Source organism: Mixophyes fleayi, chromosome 6 (genome assembly GCF_038048845.1).
Source record: "Mixophyes fleayi isolate aMixFle1 chromosome 6, aMixFle1.hap1, whole genome shotgun sequence".
Taxonomy (NCBI): domain Eukaryota; kingdom Metazoa; phylum Chordata; class Amphibia; order Anura; family Limnodynastidae; genus Mixophyes; species Mixophyes fleayi.
This window is the reverse complement of record NC_134407.1, coordinates 162,884,169-162,910,937: the sequence shown is the minus strand read 5'-3', so window position 1 is coordinate 162,910,937 and position 26,769 is coordinate 162,884,169. Positions and strand designations below refer to the sequence as shown.

The 26,769-nt window shown below is 43.0% G+C and overlaps 1 protein-coding gene across 1 annotated transcript in view; it reads right to left on the bottom strand.

Annotated features, from left to right (window-relative positions):
* The window catches only part of SKAP1 (src kinase associated phosphoprotein 1), a 260,926-nt gene that overhangs the window by 33,842 nt on the left and 200,315 nt on the right, over positions 1–26,769 (bottom strand). Inside the window, exons 10-11 of the mRNA XM_075176982.1 lie at positions 19,088–19,141; positions 10,266–10,378 (exon numbers count right to left, since the gene is read on the bottom strand). Coding sequence (XP_075033083.1) covers positions 10,266–10,378; positions 19,088–19,141 — 167 coding nt within the window. The remainder of the gene's footprint in view (positions 1–10,265; positions 10,379–19,087; positions 19,142–26,769) is intronic.

Here is a 26,769-nt window from a genome sequence, read left to right as displayed (position 1 = left end):
TCATACTTTCACTCAGTTAAGTAGTATAATTGTTAATGATTCCTAGGTTCCCAACCTACCAATTTGTTTTAATCTTTCTATAATGAGATATAGTTTCTATTTGGGTTTATAACTTCACATAGCTTATTGCCAAATATGGGTACCTTTACAAGGCCATAAACAGAGAGATTGAAAAGAATGGGGCCCAATATTGACCCTTAACACAAGACAGAGCTGGATCAATGCACAGTATGACCGAACGTCAAGATTTCCTGCTCAGCTGTGAGTGTGACAGGCCTCCTTCCTCCTCATTGGTGTTCTGAGTGTGTGTGTAACAAGTGATAAGCGGTCAGCATGGGGGCACGCTGTTCTACTGTCCCCTCCACTTTTCTTACCTTACACAGATGATGCGGAGGGTAGAGGAGTCCCTGACTGCATCTGACAGTCACATCACAGAGATACTAGCACCACAATACCAATGCGTGGGAGCTGCATCATCATGTGACTGTCAGGTGCAGACAGAGACCACACAGCTTCTAGTGTGTAAGGTAAGAGAAGTGGTGGGGTATGATAAAGGGATATATAATTAAGGGGAGTAATGAATAACCGTAGTAAGGGAGTGAAGAATAACATTGGTGGTGGGTGATGATGGGAGGGTGGAGGATATGGAAAATGGTGGCGGGGATAAGGAAGGGAAATAATCAAGAGGGGTAATAAATAACAGTAGTGGGGGGTAATAAAGTGGGGGTAATGAGTAACAATGGTGGGTGATTTTTTAACCGTGTCACAGTGGCGGATTGGTGTATATATTACATATATATTATATATATACACACATATATACACACACCATCACTGAACACACGCCAACACTCTGCAGCACCATGTGTGCTTTTGTACCAACAGAGAAGGAGTAGGGGGCTGAGCAGTTCCCGTCTCCAAGCGCCATGGCCCCTAGCTGCACCACATAACTGTAATGCTGTAAACATGTATTTACAGAGATTTAGAATTATCTCTGAGATTTACTTCTCTAACCACATGCACCAGTTTTTATGCAAGACCGTTCTATTATACTTTACTAATATAAAAATAAATACAAACAAAGTGACTTTCATAAGCAAATATGCAACAGGTCACACATTTAAAACAATAGCAACAACTGGAGTTGTTATAATGTCATTCTAGGTATATCAGTTGGTGTCACCCTACAGTCAGACCTGAAGAACTAGGACAAACAGGTATTACACAGCAAAATTAGTCAGCCAGACAGGTTTAGTGTAGCATAGCTGGGTTTTACAGCTTGTCATCAGTCAATCGTCTGAAACTCATGTGCCGTTAAATTAAACAGATCTAGAGTATATTGTAACATTATTCTCACTTTTAACATAGATTTTGAGGTGTTCTCAAAGTGTACTTGTAGCATAAAGCCTGCCTTTTATCCATCTCCATGTAAGCGACACAATTCCAATTCTGGGAGATGGTCCTGCAACCCCGACAGCCAGGACTTTTGTCCCAAGTGCTGGGACTGTTGGGAAGTAATGCCCCGCTTACCATACTGATCGGGTGCCTCACCCACCTGCCACTATTGTGTGCAGCAATGCAGGGTTGTTTTCATAGGGTAAGCAGTCATTAGTGGCCTATAGATCAGAAGCTAATGTACTACTGGTAAGGATATACTATATACTGAATGAGAGTTTCCATTCAGCTCCATTATATTGTACCAAGCATTAAAGCTTGTGAACACTGCAAGACACGTTTGAAACGGACACTCAGAAAGTGTGTATAGAAGCGTTAGCCTACATTCTCTATTCTTGTACTGCCAGTATTAAATAGTGATTACCAGGCTTTAAGAACGGTCATCTGTGGGAGCATTAAGTAATACATTGCACTGAACTGCCAGAGATCTCTCCATTTTTTTTTACCTCAGATGGCCAGTCCAAATATCACTTGGCTGTCTGCATCTGTAACAGCAGTAATCCTAATAAAATAGTCTTTATGTTGTCAGAATATTTAAAAAAAAAAAAAACAACATTTATTTTATTTGGACAATATAGTAAAACATGAGCAAAAAGAACAAATTCTGCTTAGGCCTGGGGATAGTGAAACCAATTATCATACAGCTCGGTGATCAATAACACAAGCTGTTACAGTATATTGTTGCAATGATACTGCCAAAATTGTCTATACACTATAAATGTGGTTAAAAAACATCAATTTGAGCAGTATTATTGCAGTAATATTGTTTGAGGCACATACATATATATTGAGGGGACATTGACACAGCCGTGTCAAAACCTTAGAGGACACAGGGGTTAACAATGTGGTGGCCAATAGGCGTGGGGGATAGTGAGGAGAGTCTCCTGACAAATAGGTGTTGGGGGGTGGCTCCGCCCCCTTCATTGGTGGGGGGGGGAGCAGGATACTAAAAACAAAAACAAAAAATACTCACATGATCGCGGCGCTGGCAACCCTCTTCCATCCTCTCTGCTCCATTTACACTGAATGTAGGGCGTTACGTCGTCATGTCAAGCCCGATATTCAGTGAGGAGTGGCGCAGAGAGGACCCAGAAAACAGAGGTGATCAAAGAAGCCGATACAAAGGTAAGTTAAGGAACAGAGGCAAAGCGAGGAAAACAAAGGCACCAAGGGATGAAGGAGATGGGGGGGGGGGGCAGGATGGCACACTGATGAAGGAGATGGGGGGGGGGAGCAGCATGGCACAGTGATAAAGGAGAGGGGGGAGCAGTATGGTACAGTGATAAAGGAGAGGGGGGAGCAGCATGGCACAGTGATAAAGGAGAGGGGGGAGCAGCATGGCACAGTGATAAAGGAGAGGGGGGAGCAGCATGGCACAGTGATAAAGGAGAGGGGGGAGCAGCATGGCACAGTGATGAAGGGGGGAGCAGCATGGCACAGTGATGAAGGGGGGAGCAGCATGGCACAGTGATGAAGGGGGGAGCAGCATGGCACAGTGATGAAGGGGGGAGCAGCATGGCACAGTGATGAAGGGGGGAGCAGCATGGCACAGTGATGAAGGGGGGAGCAGCATGGCACGGTGATGAAGGGGGGAGCAGGATGGCACAGTGATGAAGGGGGGCAGGATGGCACAGTGAGATGAAGGGGGGAGCAGCATGGTACAGTGAGATGAAGGGGGGCCAGGTGAAGGGGGGAAAAGCAGCATGGAGGGCGCAGTGTAATCATACGGGGGCACAGCATAGTGATGATGAAGGGGCACAGTAATGTGAGTGATGGCAAAGGGGGCTTGTGGTAATGTGTGTGTGATGGCACAGGGGGCTTGTGGCAATGTAGTGTGAGGTAGGTGGTGGCTAATTAAGAAATGCAATTTTGGTTGTGGGGACTATTATTTTAAGATGGGGTGGTTTGGGGGCTATTGTATGTGGGGGTGAGTTTGGGGAGAATGAGGTCTCTATTAAATGTGACTATGAATTATTTAATGGCAGTGATGGTTGTGGGAAATAGGTATATTTATGAAATGTAAATACTATTAATTTATTGCTAGGGCTGTTTGGAAGGAGAGAAATAGGTTCATTTATTAAATGGGAATACAATTATTTTAATGTTGGTGCTGGAGGAAGGCTTAATAGGTGCTATTGATTTAATGCCAGGGCTGGTTGGAATTTTCTAAATGTACCCATTTTTTTTTTTCAAATTGGGCCCCCAACATTCCAGGATCCAGACAAGCTGCAACTAAAGAAACTGGCAGCCACAGGTGGTGACAGTGACAAGAACAGGTAGGAGAGAGCAGGACAGTCTATGAAATGTTGTGATTCTAGTGGGACAATCCCAATTTTTGGTGACTGCTCTGCCTAATGTAAGGGGCAAGCCAAGACCGTGAACTCTTTATGTACACACTACATTCTTTATATACTACACTATAGTGCTAGATGTCCTGAAAGTCAGGAGTGCTGGACATATGTCATGCTCGAGCGAGCAGGCACTGCACCCTTGTGCCAATGGTGTACACAACAATGCAGGTTTTTTTTTCTGTAGAAGGGTGATCTAGTGACCTAGTGCCCCCAATTGTATGATCAAACCCACAGCGGCAGTGCAAAGTTTTTTACATGCTCAACTATAAGGGGGGCTCTATGAAGTTGTTGTACCAGGGCCCTGAATTCCTCTTGGCAGCCCTGTGTAGAAGTCTATATTCCTGTTCTGAATGCACAAAATGTGTATGTTTGTGCACCTAGGGCCTCATTTAGATGTAGAAAATCAAGCTAAAGATTGCAGATTTACACCTGGACAAACAATGCTAACATGCAAGGGGTGCAAGTGCAATTTTTTTTTTTTTTTTTTTTTTGCATGCAGGAGAAATATTGCCTTCTTTTGCATGTAGTAAAGAAATCCTGTTATAGGGTTGAGCCAGGACATGCAATGCAGTCAGCTCTAAATCTGAACCCCTGTAGAGCAACCCTGTATTGCAGAAGGGCTAAATTGCACCTTCTAGCTGGATTTACTCCCAACTCTAAATGGTTACCTTAGTGCAAGTGCAGACTGTTTTCTCTTTCGAAATTCTGTAATAACTCCTGCTTAATTTACATTGAAATGATTTGCACTTTATTTCACAAGACAAAAACGGCAATGTATTAGAAAATATCAAGGGAAGGAAGGGAACACATTCTAATTGTTCATCCTGGGATCCATATTGTCTTTAAGCTACACAAGTATACCCCTAAATGTATTCAGTGATTTCTAAAGTTTCTTGGGGTTCCAAATACACACTTTATTACTTCATTTAAATTGGACTAAATTTGCTTTTGTGTGTGCATAGCTGGGGCAGGGACAGATTTACATCATAAAATTCTATTAATTGTATAACACTGCTGTATATCTTGCTGCTACACAAAGAAAAGGATGAGAATATTAAAAAAATAGATTAATTTTCCTTTGGATGATATTCCAGTATTCCTTGACTGATCATTATAGCAAATGGCACTTATATTAAGAAATACAATTTCCCTGTGTAGAGTACATGTACACATTTTAATCAAAATAGTGTAACTATTATGCGACCTTCTCCACCTTGGCAATCAATCTATATTTGCCAGCCTCATTTCTCTTTGGCAGGCTTTTCTTAAAAACAACAGTAATTGAAAAGTATAAGTGACATGTCTTCATTTGAAACAAAAGGATTTCTACCAAACTTTGGAACCACATACATTTGCTGCTGTGAAAGTTACAGAACTTGAGCACACATTGCTCTTTGTGAATGAACATTAGTGTTATTTTGAGGAATGGACATGTGTGTGACACATGCATTTACGTTACAAACAGAGCACTGGGTTTAGTATGATGAAGTAAAAAAATATGGTGCTGAAGTGACCTCTTGTGGGTTAGTTTATCTCCTGTTACCAAGGACCTCAAATTTCAATTGTACGGTCATAGATATACTTTTAAAAATGAAAGTGTCACCATTTTAATCCAGAGCATATTGCATACATGACTTTTATACTGCCTATATGGAATGTAACATTTTGTACTGCCACTGTACGGCTACAAGAATATTCATAAATAAAGCTGTGGTGGTAGAGAACTTATATTCAATGCAGTATGCTGGAGCTTTGTAACTTAGATTCCCACATTACTTCACATAAAGTCTTGTCCCCATAATCCAATCTACTGCATGTAAATTAACTAACTGATGTAATACATACCTGCGTTGTTATCATAGCAGACTATAGAGTTTTTATGCATCTCAGTCCTACGAGTTGGTTTGCTTATCTCATATGTGAAACTGCTAAGCTTTGAACTTGAAGGTGCAGGAAAGATCTGTTTCCTGTCCATGATTTCTCATTTCAGTACTCAATAAAAAGGCCTTTCCTGTAAATTATTTCAATGGCAGATATAAATGAATTGGCCCTTCCTAGGCATGAAGTCCAGATAGGTTTTTTTTTTGTTTTTTTTTTAATTAAAAGTCAGACCTGCATGCTCACAATCCACCCAGTTCTTGTGAATCCCACAGTACATAGGGGGCAGGCACATTCACCATGTTCCAAAAGGAACATGACCCTGTTCCTCTCCATCCCCCGGAGCCATAAGGCTTCTTAGGGGTATAAGGGTCTTCAGGCCCCATTTTGTCTAAGCTACATGACATCCCCGAACCTTGGTAAAAACAGATTTTTATTTTTAATTTTTTTAATTAAAGCTTGAGTTGCGGTGCTTCTAATCTCCCAGTGTTGTGCAAAAAAACAGTGCTGGAGGTTTGGGACTCTGGACCCTTCCCGAAAAGAAAAGGGCCCTGTTCCTCCCCATCCCCCAAGAGCCAAAAGGCCTCAGAGGGACAAGGGTCTTCAGTCCCTCCTTTGCCAAAGCTAAATGTCCTTGGCATCCCCAGGTCCACCTCCATTGCAAGGCTTGGTGGGTCGTCTGAGGTAGGCCAAAGTTTCCTTTGCCGTTTTTAAATAGAGGGGGATTCATCTATTCACCGAAACTAGGGGACTCACGATATCTCCCAACCAGGTCTTCAGGGCCATGTCTGCTGCAAGGCTTGAAAAGGTTCCTTTCTCCACAAGTTGTGCCGAAGTTTCCCTTGGGGACTAGTTTTTCAGCTGCTCCTATAAGGAGGTATTCAGACCAGTGTGGCCACTATTTTGTGACTTTGACATCAACATTGCCCCACGTCTGTAATAACTTACCTCGGCATTAAGAACGACATGGAAGAAGTTAGGGAGGACCTACTTGTTTGGGAGAGTTTCATCTTACTGATTGACAGCAGAGAATTTATCAGTGCTGGAGCGGTTTCAGATAGGTTGCCAGTTGAGATTTTCAGACACAAGCTGGCCAACAAGCACACGGAGTTATGGTGCAAGCCATTAATAATAAGTTAGCATCATACCCACCAGATTCGATTGCCGAGGTGGTTAGTGGTCTTGTGCAATAACATTACATTCAGGATTAAACACATGCCAGGAGAAGAGAATAGCCTGATAGCTGTGGGAGGTTTTAGAGCAGCTAAACCAAACCTCCAGCGGGTAGATCTAACACGTCCCTCCCATCTTTGGCAGGTAGATGAGCTGGTGTAAGCGAATTTGTAGTGCCAAGGACATTTAGAGCTTATAGTGCTGCCTGGGAACAATGGATGCATTTTCAGTCTGTAAGGACTACATATATTGTTAACATTTCTGGGCAAGCTCAGTGACATGTGGGCATCCAGGGCCAGTGTTAACACATTTAATTTTTTTCTAGGCTGTATGGTGAGATGGATGCAATAAAGGCTCTTGGTAGTCCACAGCATAATGAGAGTGGCCCAGGACAGAAATCCGAAAACCAAATCCCCGAAAGCCAGTGATGGAGGAAAGATTAGAACTATTTTAAACTGTTTACACTTTTTAAAAATGATTTTATTATGGCCTTCAGAAAGGCATTTCAGGTCAGCAATCTAATGGAGGAGTCAAGAAAGTCTGTGGGCACAGGTTTGCTGCAAAGAAACTGATACGAACCACCACCACCACAGTGGCTTGTCTGTTTACTTTAGGGGTCGCAAGCCGGCTGTTGCTCTGACAGCCAGGACGGTACTTCCGCCCCATTCTTCCCAGCTGTCACTAGGACAGCCAGGATAATCTGCTAATCACCGTCGCGTCCTGGCCAGTTTGACAACCAGGCGCGTGTACAGACCACAATAATTATACAGCCTCTGTGGCTAGTTAATAGGCCTGATGCCCTGAACTCCAGATTGGGTTCCCTCTCTATTTAATGCAGAGAGGGGTTAGCCTTCCTGCTAGTTATAGCGTCTGTGCCTACCACTTGCTGACCAGCTCCAGGTTTCCTGTGGATACTCCGCCCGAATTCTGACTGATCTCTGTTGCGACCTTTGGCTTGTTTTGGACCCTGCTTCTTTGCCAATTGCCCCTGACCTCTGCCTGTCTATTGGATTCTCCTAGCTTGTTACCTGCCCTTATCTTTGGCCTGTCCTTGATTATTCTGTTTGCTATGGACCCACGACCCTTGGACTGTTCCTGGATCTGCCTCCGATATTCCGGTTAATCCTCCTAACTCCTGCGCTATGGTATCTGTACATAAGATTCTACTGCACAAAAGTTAAGACTTGGGGGCATCCAAGTACCTGTGAGCATAACAAGCTCTATGTGAAAGGTGTCTGCTATAGGCAAAGACCTCTACCAACAGAAACAGAAACATGGTAGTGTCAGCTGACACCATGCTCTGTAAGATATTCATATTAAAGATAAGTTAACTTGGTAGGGGGAAGTGTGTGCAGCTGACAAAGCACCCAGATCCAAGGGTTTGTCAGGTAGCGACGGGACAAATATTTAGGGGCTCCAGGTCAAGAGGGAAGGCTGTTCTGGTGCCCAGAAAATAAGTGCTGCTAATGTTGTTGTACAATTAAAATGCCCAGGGTTTAGTTCACACACATTTTAATAGATGCAGCAACATCGGCAGCTGGGGAGGGTAGCTCAGTCAAGGATATTAAGTAGTTGGTGAGATGGAGGTCATATAGTTGCAAGTCGAATATTAGGCTAGCAGGTTAAACAGTGGGCTAACATTTACTAATTATTTTCTCCACCTCCTTCCATCATTCCTCCTACTGCACCTTTATCGGCTTCTCCACAGTTAGAGGTTGGAGAAAGCAAGTGTAGATCATTGATCACGTCTACATCTAATGTAGAGAACCTATTAATTGGCCTGGCTAGTGACAGGATAACTGTCCAATTCAGCCACTCACATGGGTAAGTCCGTTTGAAGCTTGTGACATTTAGAGATCAGATTACTTGGGAACAAATTAGACCCTGTAAGTGTAGCAGACCGTAGCTGACAGTGATCATGTCCTGAATGGATTTTTTGGCATGCCAATAATGAACAACAATGATAAACTTAATGCATGAAGATAATCTTATGTTGGGGCCAGACAAGTTGCCTTATCTGGTCACTTGTAGATATCTATGCCAAAATTACAACATTTCTGAACACTAATCTTCTCTATTATTTATAATTACTACTATTAGTGTTTCAATTGCAGGGCATACTGGAACAAGCTTTTCCTACTCTTTGTTTCCAGTTCAGTGTTTCTAGGCAAAATAAATATTGAGCACATTTGCCTTACGTAGCCCCCCTACAGCCATGTTGCTTATTTTTTTTTTTTTAGGGGGGGGGGGGGTTACAGGATAGACCTCTTATGCCACCCTGTCTGTTGTGTTGCTGGGCACCGACTGGCTTGCCTTGCCACTGTCGCCTTTCTTTATCCCAAATGCGCCCTCTAACCACAGTAGGAGGGACTTTTGCTGCTGCCACCACTAGGCTCCTTAGCGGCACCTATAACCGCGCCCTTCTTTGTAACTCTCGTTGCTAGTGTACCCCCTTGCTGGTGCACCTGGCTGATACCCCTGACCTCTTGCCTTCATATCAGGGTTGCTGTGGATGGTTCCCCCTGGCCTATCACACAGGCTAGAGCTGTAGAGTAGCAGGCAGGATGTTGGTACTAGACGCTGGGTCCCAACCTCAGAACAGCCGGATTAGATTGTGTCTAATCTGTAGGTCACCAGAATTACAGCAGGTAAGTAGGTGTCAAAGCGGGTTCCTTAAGCAGTGATGTTTATTATCTCAGGAAGTTACACTAGTTTGAGGTACTAGTGATATCCAGAAAGTACAGCTAGTATAATACTACATGGTCAAACTGTGCTCGTTTTTATACATTTTTGGACACAGCCTGGCAGGGGGTAAACCAGTCCCCGTTAACGACTAGGTGCCCAAAAGTCTGAAATATTTAACTCAAAGATTAACATCAGTATGTGGGATGTTTTTTAAACTTGGATTTTAAAAGTAATTTTTACTTAACAAAATTTACACTAATATGTTATAAATCACATTGTTTCCTTTCACTTTAACAAGGCAGGATAACAGGTAACGACTCCCTGCTGTGCTTTCAGGCTATTTCAGGCTAAAAGGACATGTTGGTGACTTCAAGAATTAATTAGCATGATTTTTTCTTTCGAAAAGTTACGAAAATCCAATTTCCTCCCCTGGCACAGTCTCACAAATAAATACATTTCCTATACCAAAATACATTTTGGTATAGGAAATGTAAGTTATTTATAAATGATCCAGCCGCAAGGGGAATCAGTGTACACATTTCCCACGCACACTAGTGCCATTGTTTCTTAAAGCATGTAGAGAGATTGTGTGGATTGTCAAATCTGTGAAACCCAAAATGTTTTCAACCATGCAAATGTAAATTAACAATTTATTGTACTGAACACACTTATCCCATAACCCAACTAGACTCCCTCCCTTATCCATTCTCCAGACCATTTCACCTTGCTTAGAATACGGATGATGTCTCCGCGCTGGAATGACAGCTCATCAACGTTGTCACTCTTGCAGTTCCAGACTCCCTGGTAATAATCTGCATAGTTAATTACAGATTCCCCTGGTGAAAAATACCAATACAAAAACATATTAAAATTAAGAAAAATAACATACATATAACATTTCTGCAGGGCCATAGTGAGTGTGTGAGCCCTGGTACAATGCGTGACAGATGCAGGGGAACCGGAGAAGTTGCAGTATTTCTGTCCCAGGTTTCCCTGTATCTGTCTCTCATTTGTTACAAAATAAATGGCCTTGCTGGCAGCATGTGCTGTGGGCCAATGGCCTGAACTGTGCAACTGTGCCAACATCAATACAGCTGATTGGTTGTTATATGTTTACACAACTACCTGTCCACTAGTTTTCATAATGCTACCCCTGTCACCCCCCAACCTCTTTAAGTACACTTACTAACATGGCAATGTTAGCTAGTATTCTTATTTGAGCTTTGCTTTAGGTAAAAATACAGATCACTATTGAATCTCACATATATATCACAAATCAGTTCAGGATCATTGCAACAATAGCAGATTTCTGCACGATTTGGAGAATTCCCTATCATAGCCATATAAATGTTAATGGAAGTTCTGCCTTAATATAGGGATTAATTGACCGCTGCTTCTCTCTAGAGCAGCATGACAATTTTGGTTAACCCGGCCTGTATGTGGCCTAACCTTTCCTGGAAAGATCACCAAACACCCCCAGGCTAATTCAGACTCTATATTGAACACAGATTCCCAATAAACTCACCTGCTTGGTCCATGTTTGAAATTGCTCAAACCCTTCTACACAATGCTGGTAGCCCCATATGACTGCTTGTTTCCCATCTTAATACACCACAAAAGTCATCATGGCCATTGAGGAGTTTCAATACACTGATATTAGGGTTTCTAATACAGAAAGGTTACCAGTAAACAACCTCAATCATAGATCGTCTTTAATGTAAAAAATATGAAGATTAGCCCAGACCCTGCGTACTCTGCTTACTGTTCTTGATAGAGAATTTTCATGCACTGAACAATGAGTAAATGGTTCACATTTTCTGCCCTCATCCCAACTTGGTTGTTACACCCCTTTCACACCCAGCAAATAATCATGCTCTAGTACCTATGGATCCCACAGTCTTCCATATAATTGCACAAGTGATCCCCTCCCTTTTTCTTTACCCCCTCCCCTCTTTTCCCTTCTGCACAGTCATTGATTTGCTTGGAGAAACAATTGCTGCACAAATCGACCCCCCCCAAATAATTTCTCAGCTGTCCCTAAAATTTACCGGCTGCCACCTCTATCATTCTCCATTCCCTCCTCCTTCTACTGCTTCACATCCTGTCCGGACCCCCAGTTGCCTCTACGTATGATGGAACAATGAAGCTCCAACAGACTGAGCCAAAGGAAGTCTCCCAGTTTAACACAACCAAGAGCACCGTTCTCCATCTTATATTTATGTCAGCTTTTGGAAAACTTCTTCCTATCGCAAACTCAAACTAAATTAGACAACACCAAATTAGACAAAACTGGCACACATTTGGCCACATGAACGAAGTAGCAAAACAGAGAAAATAAATAGTAATCGAAAATTATGTTTCAGGGGCTTTCCACAGTAAATAAAAGATAATTATACCCATATTACAAATCTAATACTCCAATCTCTATATAGCTACCTCCTCAGATCCTAATATTTTGGACAAATTGCTTGGGAAAACCAAACTACTCCAAGCACTCTCCAACCCAAAGAGCTCCTTGAAGCTCAAATTACACTTACATAGATTAATTCCGCTATAATTATCATGTTAGCCCATAAATTAAAAGAACTCACATGGATTCACAAACTAATACAAACATTTACAAGAGAACATTACACCTCCATTGCTCTCTCTATTGAAATTAACACTAAACCAGACATATCTACTCTAGTTTTAATGAAGCCTACATTGTTTCCTGCACCCACCACATTCACCGGCATACACAAGCAGAAACCTCACACCCACCATCCTTGCATGTCCTCTTCCTCGCCCTGCTCCTTCTTATAATAGCTGCTAGTGACATCTCACTCAACTCTGGGCCCTGTGCAATCCCCAACCCTGCTCACGTTCCTCACCAAAACTTTCCATCAACTTCATACTTCCAATCCCTTTAACCTTATCTATATATCTCCACTACCCTCCCTCCCCTTTTACTGTGCACTTTTGAAAGCATCTATCCATAATATAATCATTTTAAAATCCATCAACCTTCTTGCCATTACAGAAACCTGGCTTACCTCCTCTGACCCAGAAACAGACATGGTGTTGGAGTAGACATTCTTCATACTGCACTTTCTGCGTCATACCCCCAGTCTTCCTTAAAGTCTACAATGTCCGTCTATTCTCTCCTCTCCACCTTCATGTTGTTATCAATTATCGCCAGGTCCAGTTACCCAATTCCTTTACATTTTTGCTGCCCGACTCACTTGTTTCCTATCCTTTGTCCTGTCCACTCTTACACTAGGTGATTTAAATTTCCCATTGATACCCCTACTGTCTCTGCTGCAACAAAACTTCTTTAAAAGACAAAATTGACACCATCTCCTCATGCCAAATTCCACACACCCTGCCCAACTTCTCCTACATTCTCTAATCCACCCTCAGTTCATTCTCTCCAGTAACTGACGATGAAGTCTCTCCACTCTTATCATCTCACCCTACAAGCTGCCCCCTTGACCCTAATTCCCTCACAACTTCTCCTCTCCAATACTGCATGCCTGCCTCTAGCTCACCTCTTCTACCGGTCTCTCTCCACTGGCACATTTTAATCCTCCTTTAAACACATGTTCATCTAACTAGTCCTAAAAATTAGTGATCTACTTACAAAAAAGTCTAAGGGTCACTTGTCCATACTCATTTTCCTCGACCGCAATGCTGCTTTTGACACTGTTGATCACCCTCTTCTCCTGCACATCCTTCAGTCTATAGGCCATTGTGACACAGTTCTGTCTAGTTCACTTCCTACTTATCAAACTGCTCCTTTAGTGTTTCTACCTCTGGCAAATTCTCACCTCCACTCTATCTGTTGGGGTCCTTTAGGGCTCTGTTCTTGGCCCTCTGCGATTCTCACCAACACCTCTTATGTTGGGTAACTAATTAGGTAACTTAGCTTCTAGTACCACCTCTATGCTCTATATCCCAACGATACATAAAGCTCCACATGTACAAAACAGAGGTTATCATCATCAACTCCTGCTATGACTACAACAACCTCCTAATAACTAGCGTTCCCCTCACCCATATATACCTATTTCAAATGCGAAATTAGCAAGACTGATTTTGCTCTCTAGCTGCTCCAATTCTTTGCAAATTCCTACATTGGCTTCCCATGTCCTTCTGGGTCCAGTTTAAACTACTCGCCTTTACCTTTCATACATCTCAAATCTCATCTCATAATACTCTTTCCCTCTCACCCCTTTAGATCTACCTCAGACATGTGCCTTGTGTCTGTTAATCAATTTTCATTCCATGTGCTGCTACCCACTTATGGAATTCCCTTCGACATCCAATCAGACTCTCTCTCAGTCTTCAAACGCTCTGAATACTTACTTTTTATTAGAGCTTACCCTACTCCCACCTATACTAATCACACAAAAGCAACCTCACTATTGTCCCAAACTCCACTATGAGTCACACTTTCGTATAAAAAAACTTTACATTTGCTGATAATATTCCTCAATACATTTCCAACCCAAAGCTATCTCTCTTACCGTGAATTGCTAGAGGAATGTATCAAACATTGTATTTCTTGGCTAGCTTAGCATGTGGATGGCAGAGATGGATGTACTTTAGATCAACTCTCTGCACTACCTCCAACATAATTATCTTCTTACAAATATAGAACAGTTAAACATTTATGAAGGCAGTAGCAAATTACATAGTTCTACCGAGGAATGTCATCACAGCATGGAAGGGGTTATTTCAGAGATCTACTGGAATACTTTCTCATTTCAGCTGTTGGACCCAGTGAGTTTCACTGTCCTTGTTGCAGTGGCGGATCCAGGGGGGGGGGGGGGGGGGGGCGCCCCCCCCCCTTCCCTAGCAGACAGCAGACACTTGCTGCCGATGGCTGCACAGTATGTGCAGGTCCGTCCAGCCGTGACAGGCAGAGACAGTGTGCTGCCCGGCTGCTCTGACTGTGTTTAAAACACAATCAGAGCAGCACACTGTCCCTGCCTGTCACGGCTGGACGGACCTGCACATAGTGTGCAGCCGTCGGCAGCCCAAGATGCTAGAAAGGGGCGGGGCCTAAATCCCCCCCCCCCCCCTAAATCGCCTCGGGTACACCAGTTTTCTAAATCCGCCCCTGCCTTGTTGTTACCATCTTTGATCCTCCTTTGGTGATCCAGTCTCCTTTACAGCATGTGGAATTAGTGTCCTGCCTCTGTGTTCAGCAACAAAAATGGTGCTAAACAAATATACCAGGCACACAGCCTTCTCCCGAGCCAGAACAAGGAGCTTTGGTTAATGTAAATGGTGAAAGACAGTCATGTATGCCAGCAGCTGTCTAACGATTTCTACAATGATTACTGAATCTATAAGGTCTCCAACTTCCAATGTCTCTCCTCATCCAACTGTACCACACCTGTAGACACACAAATGCCAATCACTGATGGTTGCTTTAAAATTGGTGGCTGATGATGCTTATGCCTGCAGTAGCAACATACACTTTCCTCACCAACAGCTAATATTGTTATTCCACTCCCCTATGCATCAAATGTTCCCCACATCTCTCAGATTATAAAGTCATTTCAGCAGGGTTGTCTTTATCTTGTTCCTGTCATTGTATGTATCCTTTTCTGATCCCCTTAATATACAACGGTGCGTAAGATGTTGGTTTTTTATAAAGCGAGGATGATAACAAACAACCATCACCTGGATAAATCTGCACCTGTTTCACTATAAGGAATGCACATATAACCCCTGGGTCAGGGATATTCCAATCAAGTGGGACGAAAATGCTATTAATTAACTGGGTTTCCCAACAATTGAGCCACAACCTAATCATCATTAAGGAAATAAATGACATGGTGCTATAGCACACATTGGGGCTCATACAGAGTCGGGCATACATCTATCTTTTTCTGTAACATATTTCTTTCCATACTGCAAATGTGCACCAAAAAAAGTACACAAACGTTGGTATCAAGATTTTGAAGTCTGTCAAAAGGCATCTCTCTTATGGATGCTGGGGGGCTGGTGCAATGACATGCAATACTGATCATGACTACCAGCAGCACAATATTGCAGCTTCTGATTGCCTGTCGGCGTATTGACCCTTCCAACCGATAGTACTTAAATAATTAGCAGATATTAGATCAAGTTGTGGTCATGGATTAACATTTCTTGTGTACAAATATAGTAATGTGCCTTTCACATTTACTACTAACACTGTCAAGTCACATCTCTATGCAATCGGGGGCAAAAGAATACAAACTAGTTACTCTGGATGTACACTTAATGCAAATGCTAGTGTCGTATAGCACCCGACTGAACATATGCACGTCAATATGCACTTTTTGTGTGCGTCTTTTACTGCAAATGCTCCCAACTCTACATGAGCCCTACCGTCTCCAGCTTCATACACAGGTAGAGCAAAGCTAATCAAAATGATTTCATTCCCTAAACTAATGCATTTCAACCAAGCCCTACCATTACTTATCACGCACACAGAGCTTACTAATAATATATTCTACAATTTCATTTGGCTAGGTAAAAGACCCATATTAGCGCAACCTCCTGAATATAACCTATTATAATCAAGTTGTCCTAGAATGATAACTAAGTGACTGCTACGTGGCCAAGACAACTATGGCCTTGTCGCCTTCAAAAAACACTTCTGCACAAACACCGGCTTAATATAATTTCTGCACCAACACGACCAAGAAACCCCACAGCATATCCTAAATAACCCATTTCTATGTACACATGAATGCCTTCTAGTTACCCTTATTATAAAAAGCCTTCTAAGAATTCCAAGATGATATGATGACATACCCTTCACAATTTGGGACAAAGGAGGCATTAAACTCTGTCAATTGCCTGATATTCAAAGATACCATATACTTATGCTCAAACAATATGAAAACGTGAAGTCTAATGCCCATTTTCACTTTCCTTCAAGCCCAACATTATATCGGAGAAGTAACAAGAGTTCTCCAAATCTGAATGGAATAATCCCTTAGGCATCACACTGTAAGTAAAACCCTCACAACATAAGGCCATCTCACTACATTCAAACATTGTACGTGATCAGATAGACCAGGGGTGCACAACATTTTGTGGTCGTTTCAAGGGATCACCCTAAACACTTAAGTTGCTTAAAAATGTAAAATATGTAGAATGTTCTACATCAAAAGAGGAAACTCTCTGAAGTTATGTCATTCCTCTCAACATAAAAAGTTTGCATGACGATAGATCTGTGTGCAGCACCGCAAATCAGCAGTGTGCCACCAGCGGAAGAGCTGTCATCCCATGTACTGAGTGTGCCACATCACATAGGGAGCAAGCCATATAACTCTGTAGTAACACATACAGCCTCACATCTGTAATGCCATATCATCTCTCCATGTAACACATTTCCCCTTCATCACTGTAGTAACACATCCCCCCCCACTACATTACCCTCTCACGTAACACATTCCCTTTACCATCACCTTGGTAGTAACAGATCCCTTCCTCCTCTATAACACATTACCCCTTCACCACTGTAGAATCACATCCCCAACCTCCTCACCTATAACACATTCCACTCTCACTGCTGTAATAACACATTCCCACCCGTCCCTTTTATACCAACACTGTTCCTCCAGGATCGCCTCGGTAGGAACACTTTTCCCCAATCACCTTTGTATTGACACATGTCCCCCCCCCCCCACCCTGTAGCCACACATGTCCCCCCCCCACCCTTTAGCCACACATGTCCTCCCCCCACCCTGTAGCGACACATGTCCTCCCCCCACCCTGTAGCGACACATGTCCTCCCCCAACCCTGTAGCCACACATTCCCCCCCCACCCTTTAGGCACACATGTCCTCCCCACACCCTGTAGCGACACATGTCCTCCCCCCACCCTGTAGCGACACACTCCCCCCCACCCTGTAGCGACACATTCCCCCCCACCCTGTAGCGACACATTCCCCCCCACCCTGTAGCGACACATTTCAACCTACTATGTAGCGACACATTTCCCCCCACTCTGTAGCGACACATTTCAACCCACTCTGTAGCGACACATTTCAACCCACTCTGTAGCGACACATTTCAACCCACTCTGTAGCGACACATTTCCCCCCACTCTGTAGCGACACATTTCAACCCACTCTGTAGCGACACATTTCCCCACACTCTGTAGCGACACATTTCCCCACTCCCCTCTGTAGCAATAAAAGCTCCCACCCTGAAGCAATAAAAGCTCCCACCCTGAAGCAATAAAAGCTCCAACCCTGAAGCAATAAAAGCTCCCACCCTGAAGCAATAAAAGCTCCCACCCTGAAGCAATAAAAGCTCCCACCCTGAAGCAATAAAAGCTCCCACCCTGAAGCAATAAAAGCTCCCACCCTGAAGCAATAAAAGCTCCCACCCTGAAGCATTAAAAGCTCCCACCCTGAAGCAATAAAAACTCCCACCCTGAAGCAATAAAAACTCCCACCCTGAAGCAATAAAAACTCCCACCCTGAAGCACACACCCACAAGCACAAAATACTAATAAGCAATGGAACAGTGAGCTGCATATATTTCTCATGTACTCGTTGGTCTTTGTGATCAGACATGGGAAGTATAAGGGAGTGGTGTACTCCGACCTGTCCAGGATACGGCTGTCGGAAGCCAGGGAGTGTAAAGATCAGGAAGCCACTCTGCTTTTTGCTCATAATAGTCAATCCTAAGAAGGAAGCACTTCAACACTCTATGGCAGTGTTTGCCAACTGTGGTTTTCAAGCACCCCTTAACTGTCCAGGTTTTAAGAATATTCATGTTTGAAATACAGGAGAATTAATTAGTACCTCGATCATTTTAAGTTAACCACCTGCGCACAAACATGGGTATCCTCAAAACCGAAAATATTAGGGGCGGGGGGGGGGGGGGTAGGGGCGGCTTGAGGACTGGATTTGGGAACCACTGCTCTATGGGTATGATAATTCTTGTAACAAGGTAATAATTATGACCTTTGCAAACTGGCATTCTACAAGATAAATGCATTACTTTATGACATGTAATGTGGTGTTCCATCACAATCTCCAAATACCCAGGAAGTAAAGGGTGTAAATAAATCTAGCTTGGAAGCTATTGCTGATTTCTAAGAATCCGATACTATTCAGAATTAATCAATATATATCTGTCAAGAGGGCAATGTTCTGTGCATCCAGAGAGAGAGGCTAGTAACCTAATAATTTACAAATTAACATAAATGTGGACACTGCAAAAAAAAGAAAACATGAGGATCTGGATTATAGGGGTTTGCACATGTGAAGACCAAAATCTGAGGTTTTTGCTTTGGTCAGTTCAGGTAAATAACCACGGACTACTGAGAGCACCACGGTTGCAGTGAACCAATGTTTCTTTCACAAGCATTGAAAGGTTTCCTACAATTAGCTTTACAGGAACAGCTGTTTTGCAATGGTGAGCAGGCCAGAGCAGAAGCTGACTGTAGAAGATATTTCCAACATTAATGCCATAATCTATTTTTTATATTTTTACTGATATCTTTAAATGTATTGCTATGTGATGTATAGGATATTTTTCCATACCTGATTTCATGTCATAATTTGTTCCTTTGAACTCTGCCAAGTCCTCCTCCTCACCTGTAATAAAACAAAGTATTAATATCTAGAATAGGAATCAACCACCATCACCAGCTCCCTGAAGCATATTTACCATAAAGAAACAACAAAACCCAGTAAAACCAGGATCATATGTGAAAGCACTATAATTATAATACAAGGAGGTCACAACTCATCTGCCACATGTAAATGTGCTACCAGGACAACACACTTCAAGGTACGTTACACTGGAGTAATACTGAAATCAATGATTTGTTTCATCTTGTTAAAGGATACTCTCAAGTTGGAGAGATTTTTTTTCCCATTATTTAAGAGTTGTGTTTTTTCAGTCAACTCTGATTTTCCAGGCATGAGGGACATCAAGGTGCTAGGTCAGCAAATTCCCTTCCTACTCATGCACCTATTATTAATATTATTGTTTATTTATATAGCACCACTATATTGTGCAGCACTGTACAGTGTGCCCAACTGGAGCTTATTATTATTATTATTGCAGATTTGTAAGGCGCCACAGTGGTCCGCAGCGCCATACAGTAGGGAAAGCAGGACATACATAAAACAGGGACATACAAGGTAGACATAATAAATGCAGGCATGAAAACAAAGGGTATGAAGGACCCTGCTCATTAGAGAGCTTATATTTTAAGTGGAAGAGGGTACAGATGAAACAAGAGGAGCGAGTGTGGCTCAGAGAGGAGATTGGGACTGCTGTGAGGGTGTATTAGTGTGAATAGTGTTATCGAGGATAAGGTCACCTCTAAAAGAGAGATAGGTTTTCTAAGAGCATTTAAAGATTTGAAGGCTGTGGGAAAGCCTGAGTGGGCATGGTAGGGAATTCCATAAGAGGGGAGCAACACGGGAGAAGTCCTGTAGGCGGGAGTGAGAAGTGGTTACCAGAGACAAGACAAGGTAGATCTAAGAGGACGGGAGGGAGAGTATTTTGATATGAGATTTGAGATATATGCAGGGATAGTGTTGTTGAGGGCTTTGTAGGTAAGGGTGGGTAATTTGAATTTGATTCTGGAGGACACAAGGAGCCAGTGTAGGGATTTGCAAAGTGGTGCAGCAGATGTGGAGCGGTGAGAGTAAGATCAGTCTTGTAGCAGCAAGGATGGATTGGAAGTGTGAAAATATGGGTGTCAGGAACGCCAAATAGCAGGAGGTTGCAGTAGTCAAGACTGATCTTACACTCTCAATTCCCTAACATACTAGCACAAATACTCTAGGGTCCATTTTAGTCAGCAGCCAATTAACCTACATCATGAGTATAGTGCTACACAACTTGAGGGGCCAATTAAAGGCCTTGTATTTGTATCCCTCACTGGGAAGCATAATAAAAAGACTTTCAAATAATTGACGGGTTTAAATTGAGTATGGTATACCTTTTATGTCTATAGCAGTTTTCTAAAATTCTAATGCAAACAATGAAACATATAGAGTATAATGCACCACTTGCTTTGTAACATAAGGATCTTAAAAGTCACCACATTAAATACCCATATAAAAACATGAGGCTACAGATTGCTTTTATACAGAGCACAGAATTCCTCTGTGACTTCCAATATAATGTTCACAGCAAGCTGCGTGTGAACAATCATTTTCTTACTATTTTAATACATTCTGTCCTTGTTCTTGTTTTGTTTAATACATTTTTGTTATAAGTGAAAGTAAAACTCTAATACTACTTCTGAAGATACCAAGTTTTCTGGTCCAATTCTACCCACTTCATGCTGGCTGGCCACCCAGGGATGTCTTACTATGCCAGGGAAGCCTACCCAGTGCCTTCTAAGGTTCATATAGTCACTCAGGCAAATGCAGTTAGAAAGTGAAATAAAACATTTATTGTAACAAAAACAATCACTAGATTATTAAATACACAGTAAATAAATGCCAGGCATGTTTCCCACATTATCTGTCCCTTACCCCCCTAGCTTTAGGAGTTATAGTCACCTGGCTGTCCGGACTTGACGACCCGTGGATTTACTGATGTATTCCACTGGTAGAGAACGCAAACTCTAAAAACCAGCCACCCCACAGCTCCCATTCCCAGATTATCACCTTCCCCCCTGGATTCGCTCCTTATATCTAGGGTCAAATTTCCACAGTCCCTTCCCCTCCTTCGGCAAACCCCTGGGTCTATCCTTCTGAACCATTGGTGGGTGTTGTATCAGGGGGTTGGAGGGGGAGTGGAGATGAGCTGTACTTCCACGGAAGGTCCCCTGCTGGTCTCTAGACACAATGTCTTAACTAGTCATGTTGAGAACATTGGATACTAATTGGCCTTCCCCCTGACCTGTATCCTGCAACCTGATCCCTACCCATAACCCCCCTGGCTTCACTTGAAGTACAATGAATAACAACCTCACTGCCACATCATCAATATATAATAAACAATATACATATTTACAATGAGCTACAATGTCCCCTTATCCACATGTAATTAGTCACTGCAGAGCTGGGAAACAAAAGCAAGGGCTATAAAAAGTACATGCTATAATCCACATTTTGTGAGAAACGAGGGACAGGCTGGTTATGGTATTATCAAACTCGTTTCATCACACTACTACGTACTATGACAGGTGCAGAGTGGGTACTATGACAGGTGCAGAGTGGGCTTGGGAAAGCAGGCACACACACGGGTGGGGCTATTGTCCAGATACCTGAAAACCTCCACAACCACCTGAATCCTGGGATGGAGCACAGTATGCTTTGTGGTGGCTGGGCCCTATACCCCAGGACCAACCACCTTACTATATGCAGCCGCGGATTGTCCTGATCCATTCCTCCCATCCCATCTTTCGGTCTCCTCTGCTGACATCATGTCACATGTGAAAGGACCACAAATCGACATGTGTGCCATCCTACATATGCGCCATGCAGACAGGAGGAGAGGCAGATAGAAGAATCTGCCTCTACAGTGCCAAATAGAAGGTAAGTGTGGTGAGTGTGAGGGCAGTTAATGTAATGTGGGTGGGGGTGTAGGCTATTAATTTAATCTCTCTGAGGAAATCGCCTATATGGGGATGAAACGCGTCAGATGAACAGCAATTGTTTTAACCATTCTTGTGGACTACAGTCTAGTGCCTATACCAGTGCATCTTTCTACCACCGTTCAACTTTATACTTTTGAAGAGTCCCGAGGAGTCCCGGAGGAGACGGGGACGCACTTCTATGACGTCGGTCACTAGCGTGACCACGCGCTGGTGTTTGGAGTTCATGTGGTGAGAACAAGAGCTATCCATAGAGCTCCGTATATTTTCTGCATCTAGAGGAGGAGGATCCATGTCGGTTACACAGTACATAGTACAGAATAAGGTACTGGTCCTATAATACATCGCCAGAATTGGTAAGAGACCTTTGTTACCTTTTGACATTTCGTATTGGATTTCATCAGTTATTCCGGAGTTGGACCTCCCAAACACATCACTTTATTCTCCATTTAAATTCCCTGATAGGGTTTGGAAATTTCGTGAAAAATATATTGCAATCTCTATAATATTAGAGTGGAACGGTTTTTATACAGTTGCTGGACTGGTACATATAATATCTGGTTAAACGTGTAGGTGCACCTACCTCGCTACCAATTGTTTTGGCACAGATTATAGTCCTCATTGGTTGTACCTATTATGGTTTTTTATATGTTAGAATAAACATTTTATAAATATATACTTTGTGCATGAGTGTTTTTGTGGCAGACTCGGACACACCACCGCATACCTTGGTTGTTTATTAATTTAATAGTGCGATGAGGGTAGTGTTTAATCATTTAATAGTGAGAACTATTAATTTATTGGTAGGGGCTATATAAAATAATAGTAGCCTCATGGTGTGGGGGGTATTATTTGAATGTGAGGCAGAGTTTGGGGAGGAGTGCAATGTATTAAACGTGAGTATTAATCACTTAATGTTGGGGCTGTTTGGGGTAGGGGGGTAGGTTTATTTATTAAAAGTGAATACTATTAATTTAATGTCAGGTAAGTTCAGGGGGTAATAGGTATATTTATTAAATGTGTATGCTATTAATTTAATGTCTGGCTGGTTGGGGAAACATTTTTGAACCAAAAAAGCACACAAGTAAGGTCAGGACCAGAGATTAGAGACATATACATATATACATATATATATATATATATATATATATATATATATATATATATATATATATATACACATACACACACATACATATATATACTCACACACACACACACACGGATGTACAATTTATAGCGGCAGTGTACATAATGTTATAAGTCTGTCAAGCACAAAGCAAGCTTACAATTGTTTCCACTGACTAATATGATTTTTTAGAAACATCCCTTAAAGTATGTATTCTTTATATGGCTAAGCAGGTAGTGTAAAATAACATACAGCATATTTTCAATAGACTTTTTATAGAACGTTGGTTTGCATATTGGGAAAAAAGTTACCCCCCCATAACAATGACCTTATCAAAGCTGGATATATCTCAGATAAGTATTTCAAAATATATTTGACAGATAAACAGAGAGAATTTGTTTCTTTCTGCTCAGATTATAAAGGGTGTTTACACAATTCCCAGAGATGGCATACTGTACATTTCAATAATGAGAATGTTATATGGGCTAGGGACAGGCTCAGAAAACAAAGCACTGCGGGTCTCCTTCCTGGACAACAGCCCACCTCAACTCTAATGCCTATGAACTGCTGTCTCTTGCTAACCAGCACAATCAATGATAATTAGGTCAGTTTTTTGTAAGACACAAATTGGGCCACATGCAGGAGGGTCAGTGCATCGGCAGCTCTGCCCCCATTAGAGAGAAACATCTCTCCTAAATAAATCAGACTTGATTGCGGAGAATTGCGCCCGCCAGACACAAACTCATTCACATTGATTTGAAGATAAATTATTGAAAGTGGCTTCACTCATTTTCTGCATTTATAAAAACAACAAAGTAAATGTACTGGCAGTACAGAGAAAAGGTGGGTACTCCTTGTCCTATTTCCATTCAGTATTAAGTCACTTCATCTGCCTTGTAGACTTTCAATGTAACATACATAGCAATACAAATTGCAATATGCACATTACACAGTTAAATTGACATGTCAGTGGAAAAATCACAATGGATGGGATTCAGTATAGGAATTTTGCACTTCATGTGTAACTCAGAAAACTAGTTTTGCAGGAGTATGGTACAGACAGTGGATTCCAGCACCATCCAAAAACACATGAACACAAAAAATGGCAAACACGCTGCCAACCTTGATGGTGAATAACACCGATTGGCCAGACTAGTTTGAGAAGCATAACTCTTGTTCAGAGGATCTAATAAAGAATTCTGCAATGACTGTTCTAAATGAACGTCTGCCTGTTTTCCTGGTCTAATGTAAATGGCACTGCAGGAACCTGCAGGTCCCAGTGCTCTCTCTTCTACACAAACATCCGCTCCTGTACCAGTCTGTCTGGAACATGATATCCTCTTGTGCTGTCGGGAGAGATTTCTTAATGTTCCCTTCTCAAAAGTCACATGCACTGCATGGAAACACCTAGATTTGGCCCAGTGAATAGGGGCATCCACTGGCAGAGTATGTTTTAACACCTGGTACAAATTAAAAACTGTTTTCCTCAACATCTGCATTCAAATGAAAGAAAAATTATACTGCATGTACATAGTGACACTAGACTGCGGTATACACAAATACTGCACACATACTATTTGTACACAATGACAACCTGCCATGACACACACAAATACTACTCATATACTGTACGCACACGTTGGCACCACTCTGTGGTAATAGTATCTTGTACATATTACCAGGTCCAAACAATAGTTTCATTACAGTGCGATAGCAAGCTCCATTCAGCATTCTAATTACAATTATTATTAGTATTTATTTATATGGCGCCACAAAGTTTCCGCAGAGCCGTACAATAAGCACAAAAACAAACAAATGACCATATAGGGAAAACAGTACAGAACAAGAAATGAGTAATACCATAACTGCAGAAGCTCCAGGCATAGCATTTATAGTGAAGTTGGAGCAGAAGGGTAGATATAGAGACAGGAGGGAAAAGGGCCCTGCTCATAAGAGCTTACATCCAAAAGATGCATAAATCATGCCTATGCAGCAGTCTGATTACAGTGGGGGCAGCCAGGCCCATGCAGCAGTCGGATTACAGTGGGGGCAGCCAGGCCCATGCAGCAGTCGGAATTACAGTGGGGGCAGCCAGGCCCATGCAGCAGTCGGAATTACAGTGGGGGCAGCCAGGCCCATGCAGCAGTCGGAATTACAGTGGGGGCAGCCAGGCCCATGCAGCAGTCGGATTACAGTGGAGGCAGCCAGGCCCATGCAGCAGTCGGAATTACAGTGGGGGCAGCCAGGCCCAGGCAGCAGTTGGAATTACAGTGGGGGCAGCCAGGCCCATGCAGCAGTCGGAATTACAGTGGGGGCAGCCAGGCCCATGCAGCAGTCGGATTACAGTGGGGGCAGCCAGGCCCATGCAGCAGTCGGATTACAGTGGGGGCAGCCAGGCCCATGCACACAGCAGTCGGAAACAATAGTTTCATTACAGTGCGATAGCAAGCTCCATTCAGCATTCTAATTACAATTATTATTAGTATTTATTTATATGGCGCCACAAAGTTTCCGCAGAGCCGTACAATAAGCACAAAAACAAACAAATGACCATATAGGGAAAACAGTACAGAACAAGAAATGAGTAATACCATAACTGCAGAAGCTCCAGGCATAGCATTTATAGTGAAGTTGGAGCAGAAGGGTAGATATAGAGACAGGAGGGAAAAGGGCCCTGCTCATAAGAGCTTACATCCAAAAGATGCATAAATCATGCCTATGCAGCAGTCTGATTACAGTGGGGGCAGCCAGGCCCATGCAGCAGTCGGATTACAGTGGGGGCAGCCAGGCCCATGCAGCAGTCGGAATTACAGTGGGGGCAGCCAGGCCCATGCAGCAGTCGGAATTACAGTGGGGGCAGCCAGGCCCATGCAGCAGTCGGAATTACAGTGGGGGCAGCCAGGCCCATGCAGCAGTCGGATTACAGTGGAGGCAGCCAGGCCCATGCAGCAGTCGGATTACAGTGGGGGAAGCCAGGCCCATGCAGCAGTCGGATTACAGTGGGGGCAGCCAGGCCCATGCAGCAGTCGGAATTACAGTGGGGGCAGCCAGGCCCATGCAGCAGTCGGATTACAGTGCGGGCAGCCAGGCCCAGGCAGCAGTCGGAATTACAGTGGGGGCAGCCAGGCCCAGGCAGCAGTCGGAATTACAATGGGGGCAGCCAGGCCAATGCAGCAGTCGGATTACAGTGGGTGCAGCCAGGCCCATGCAGCAGTCGGAATTACAGTGGGGGCAGCCAGGCCCAGGCAGCAGTCGGAATTACAGTGGGGGCAGCCAGGCCCATGCAGCAGTCGGAATTACAGTGGGGGCAAACAGGCCCATGCAGCAGTCGGATTACAGTGGGGGCAGCCAGGCCCATGCAGCAGTCGGATTACAGTGGGGGCAGCCAGGCCCATGCACACAGCAGTCGGAAACAATAGTTTCATTACAGTGCGATAGCAAGCTCCATTCAGCACTCTAATTACAATTATTATTAGTATTTATTTATATGGCGCCACAAAGTTTCCGCAGCGCCGTACAATAAGCACAAA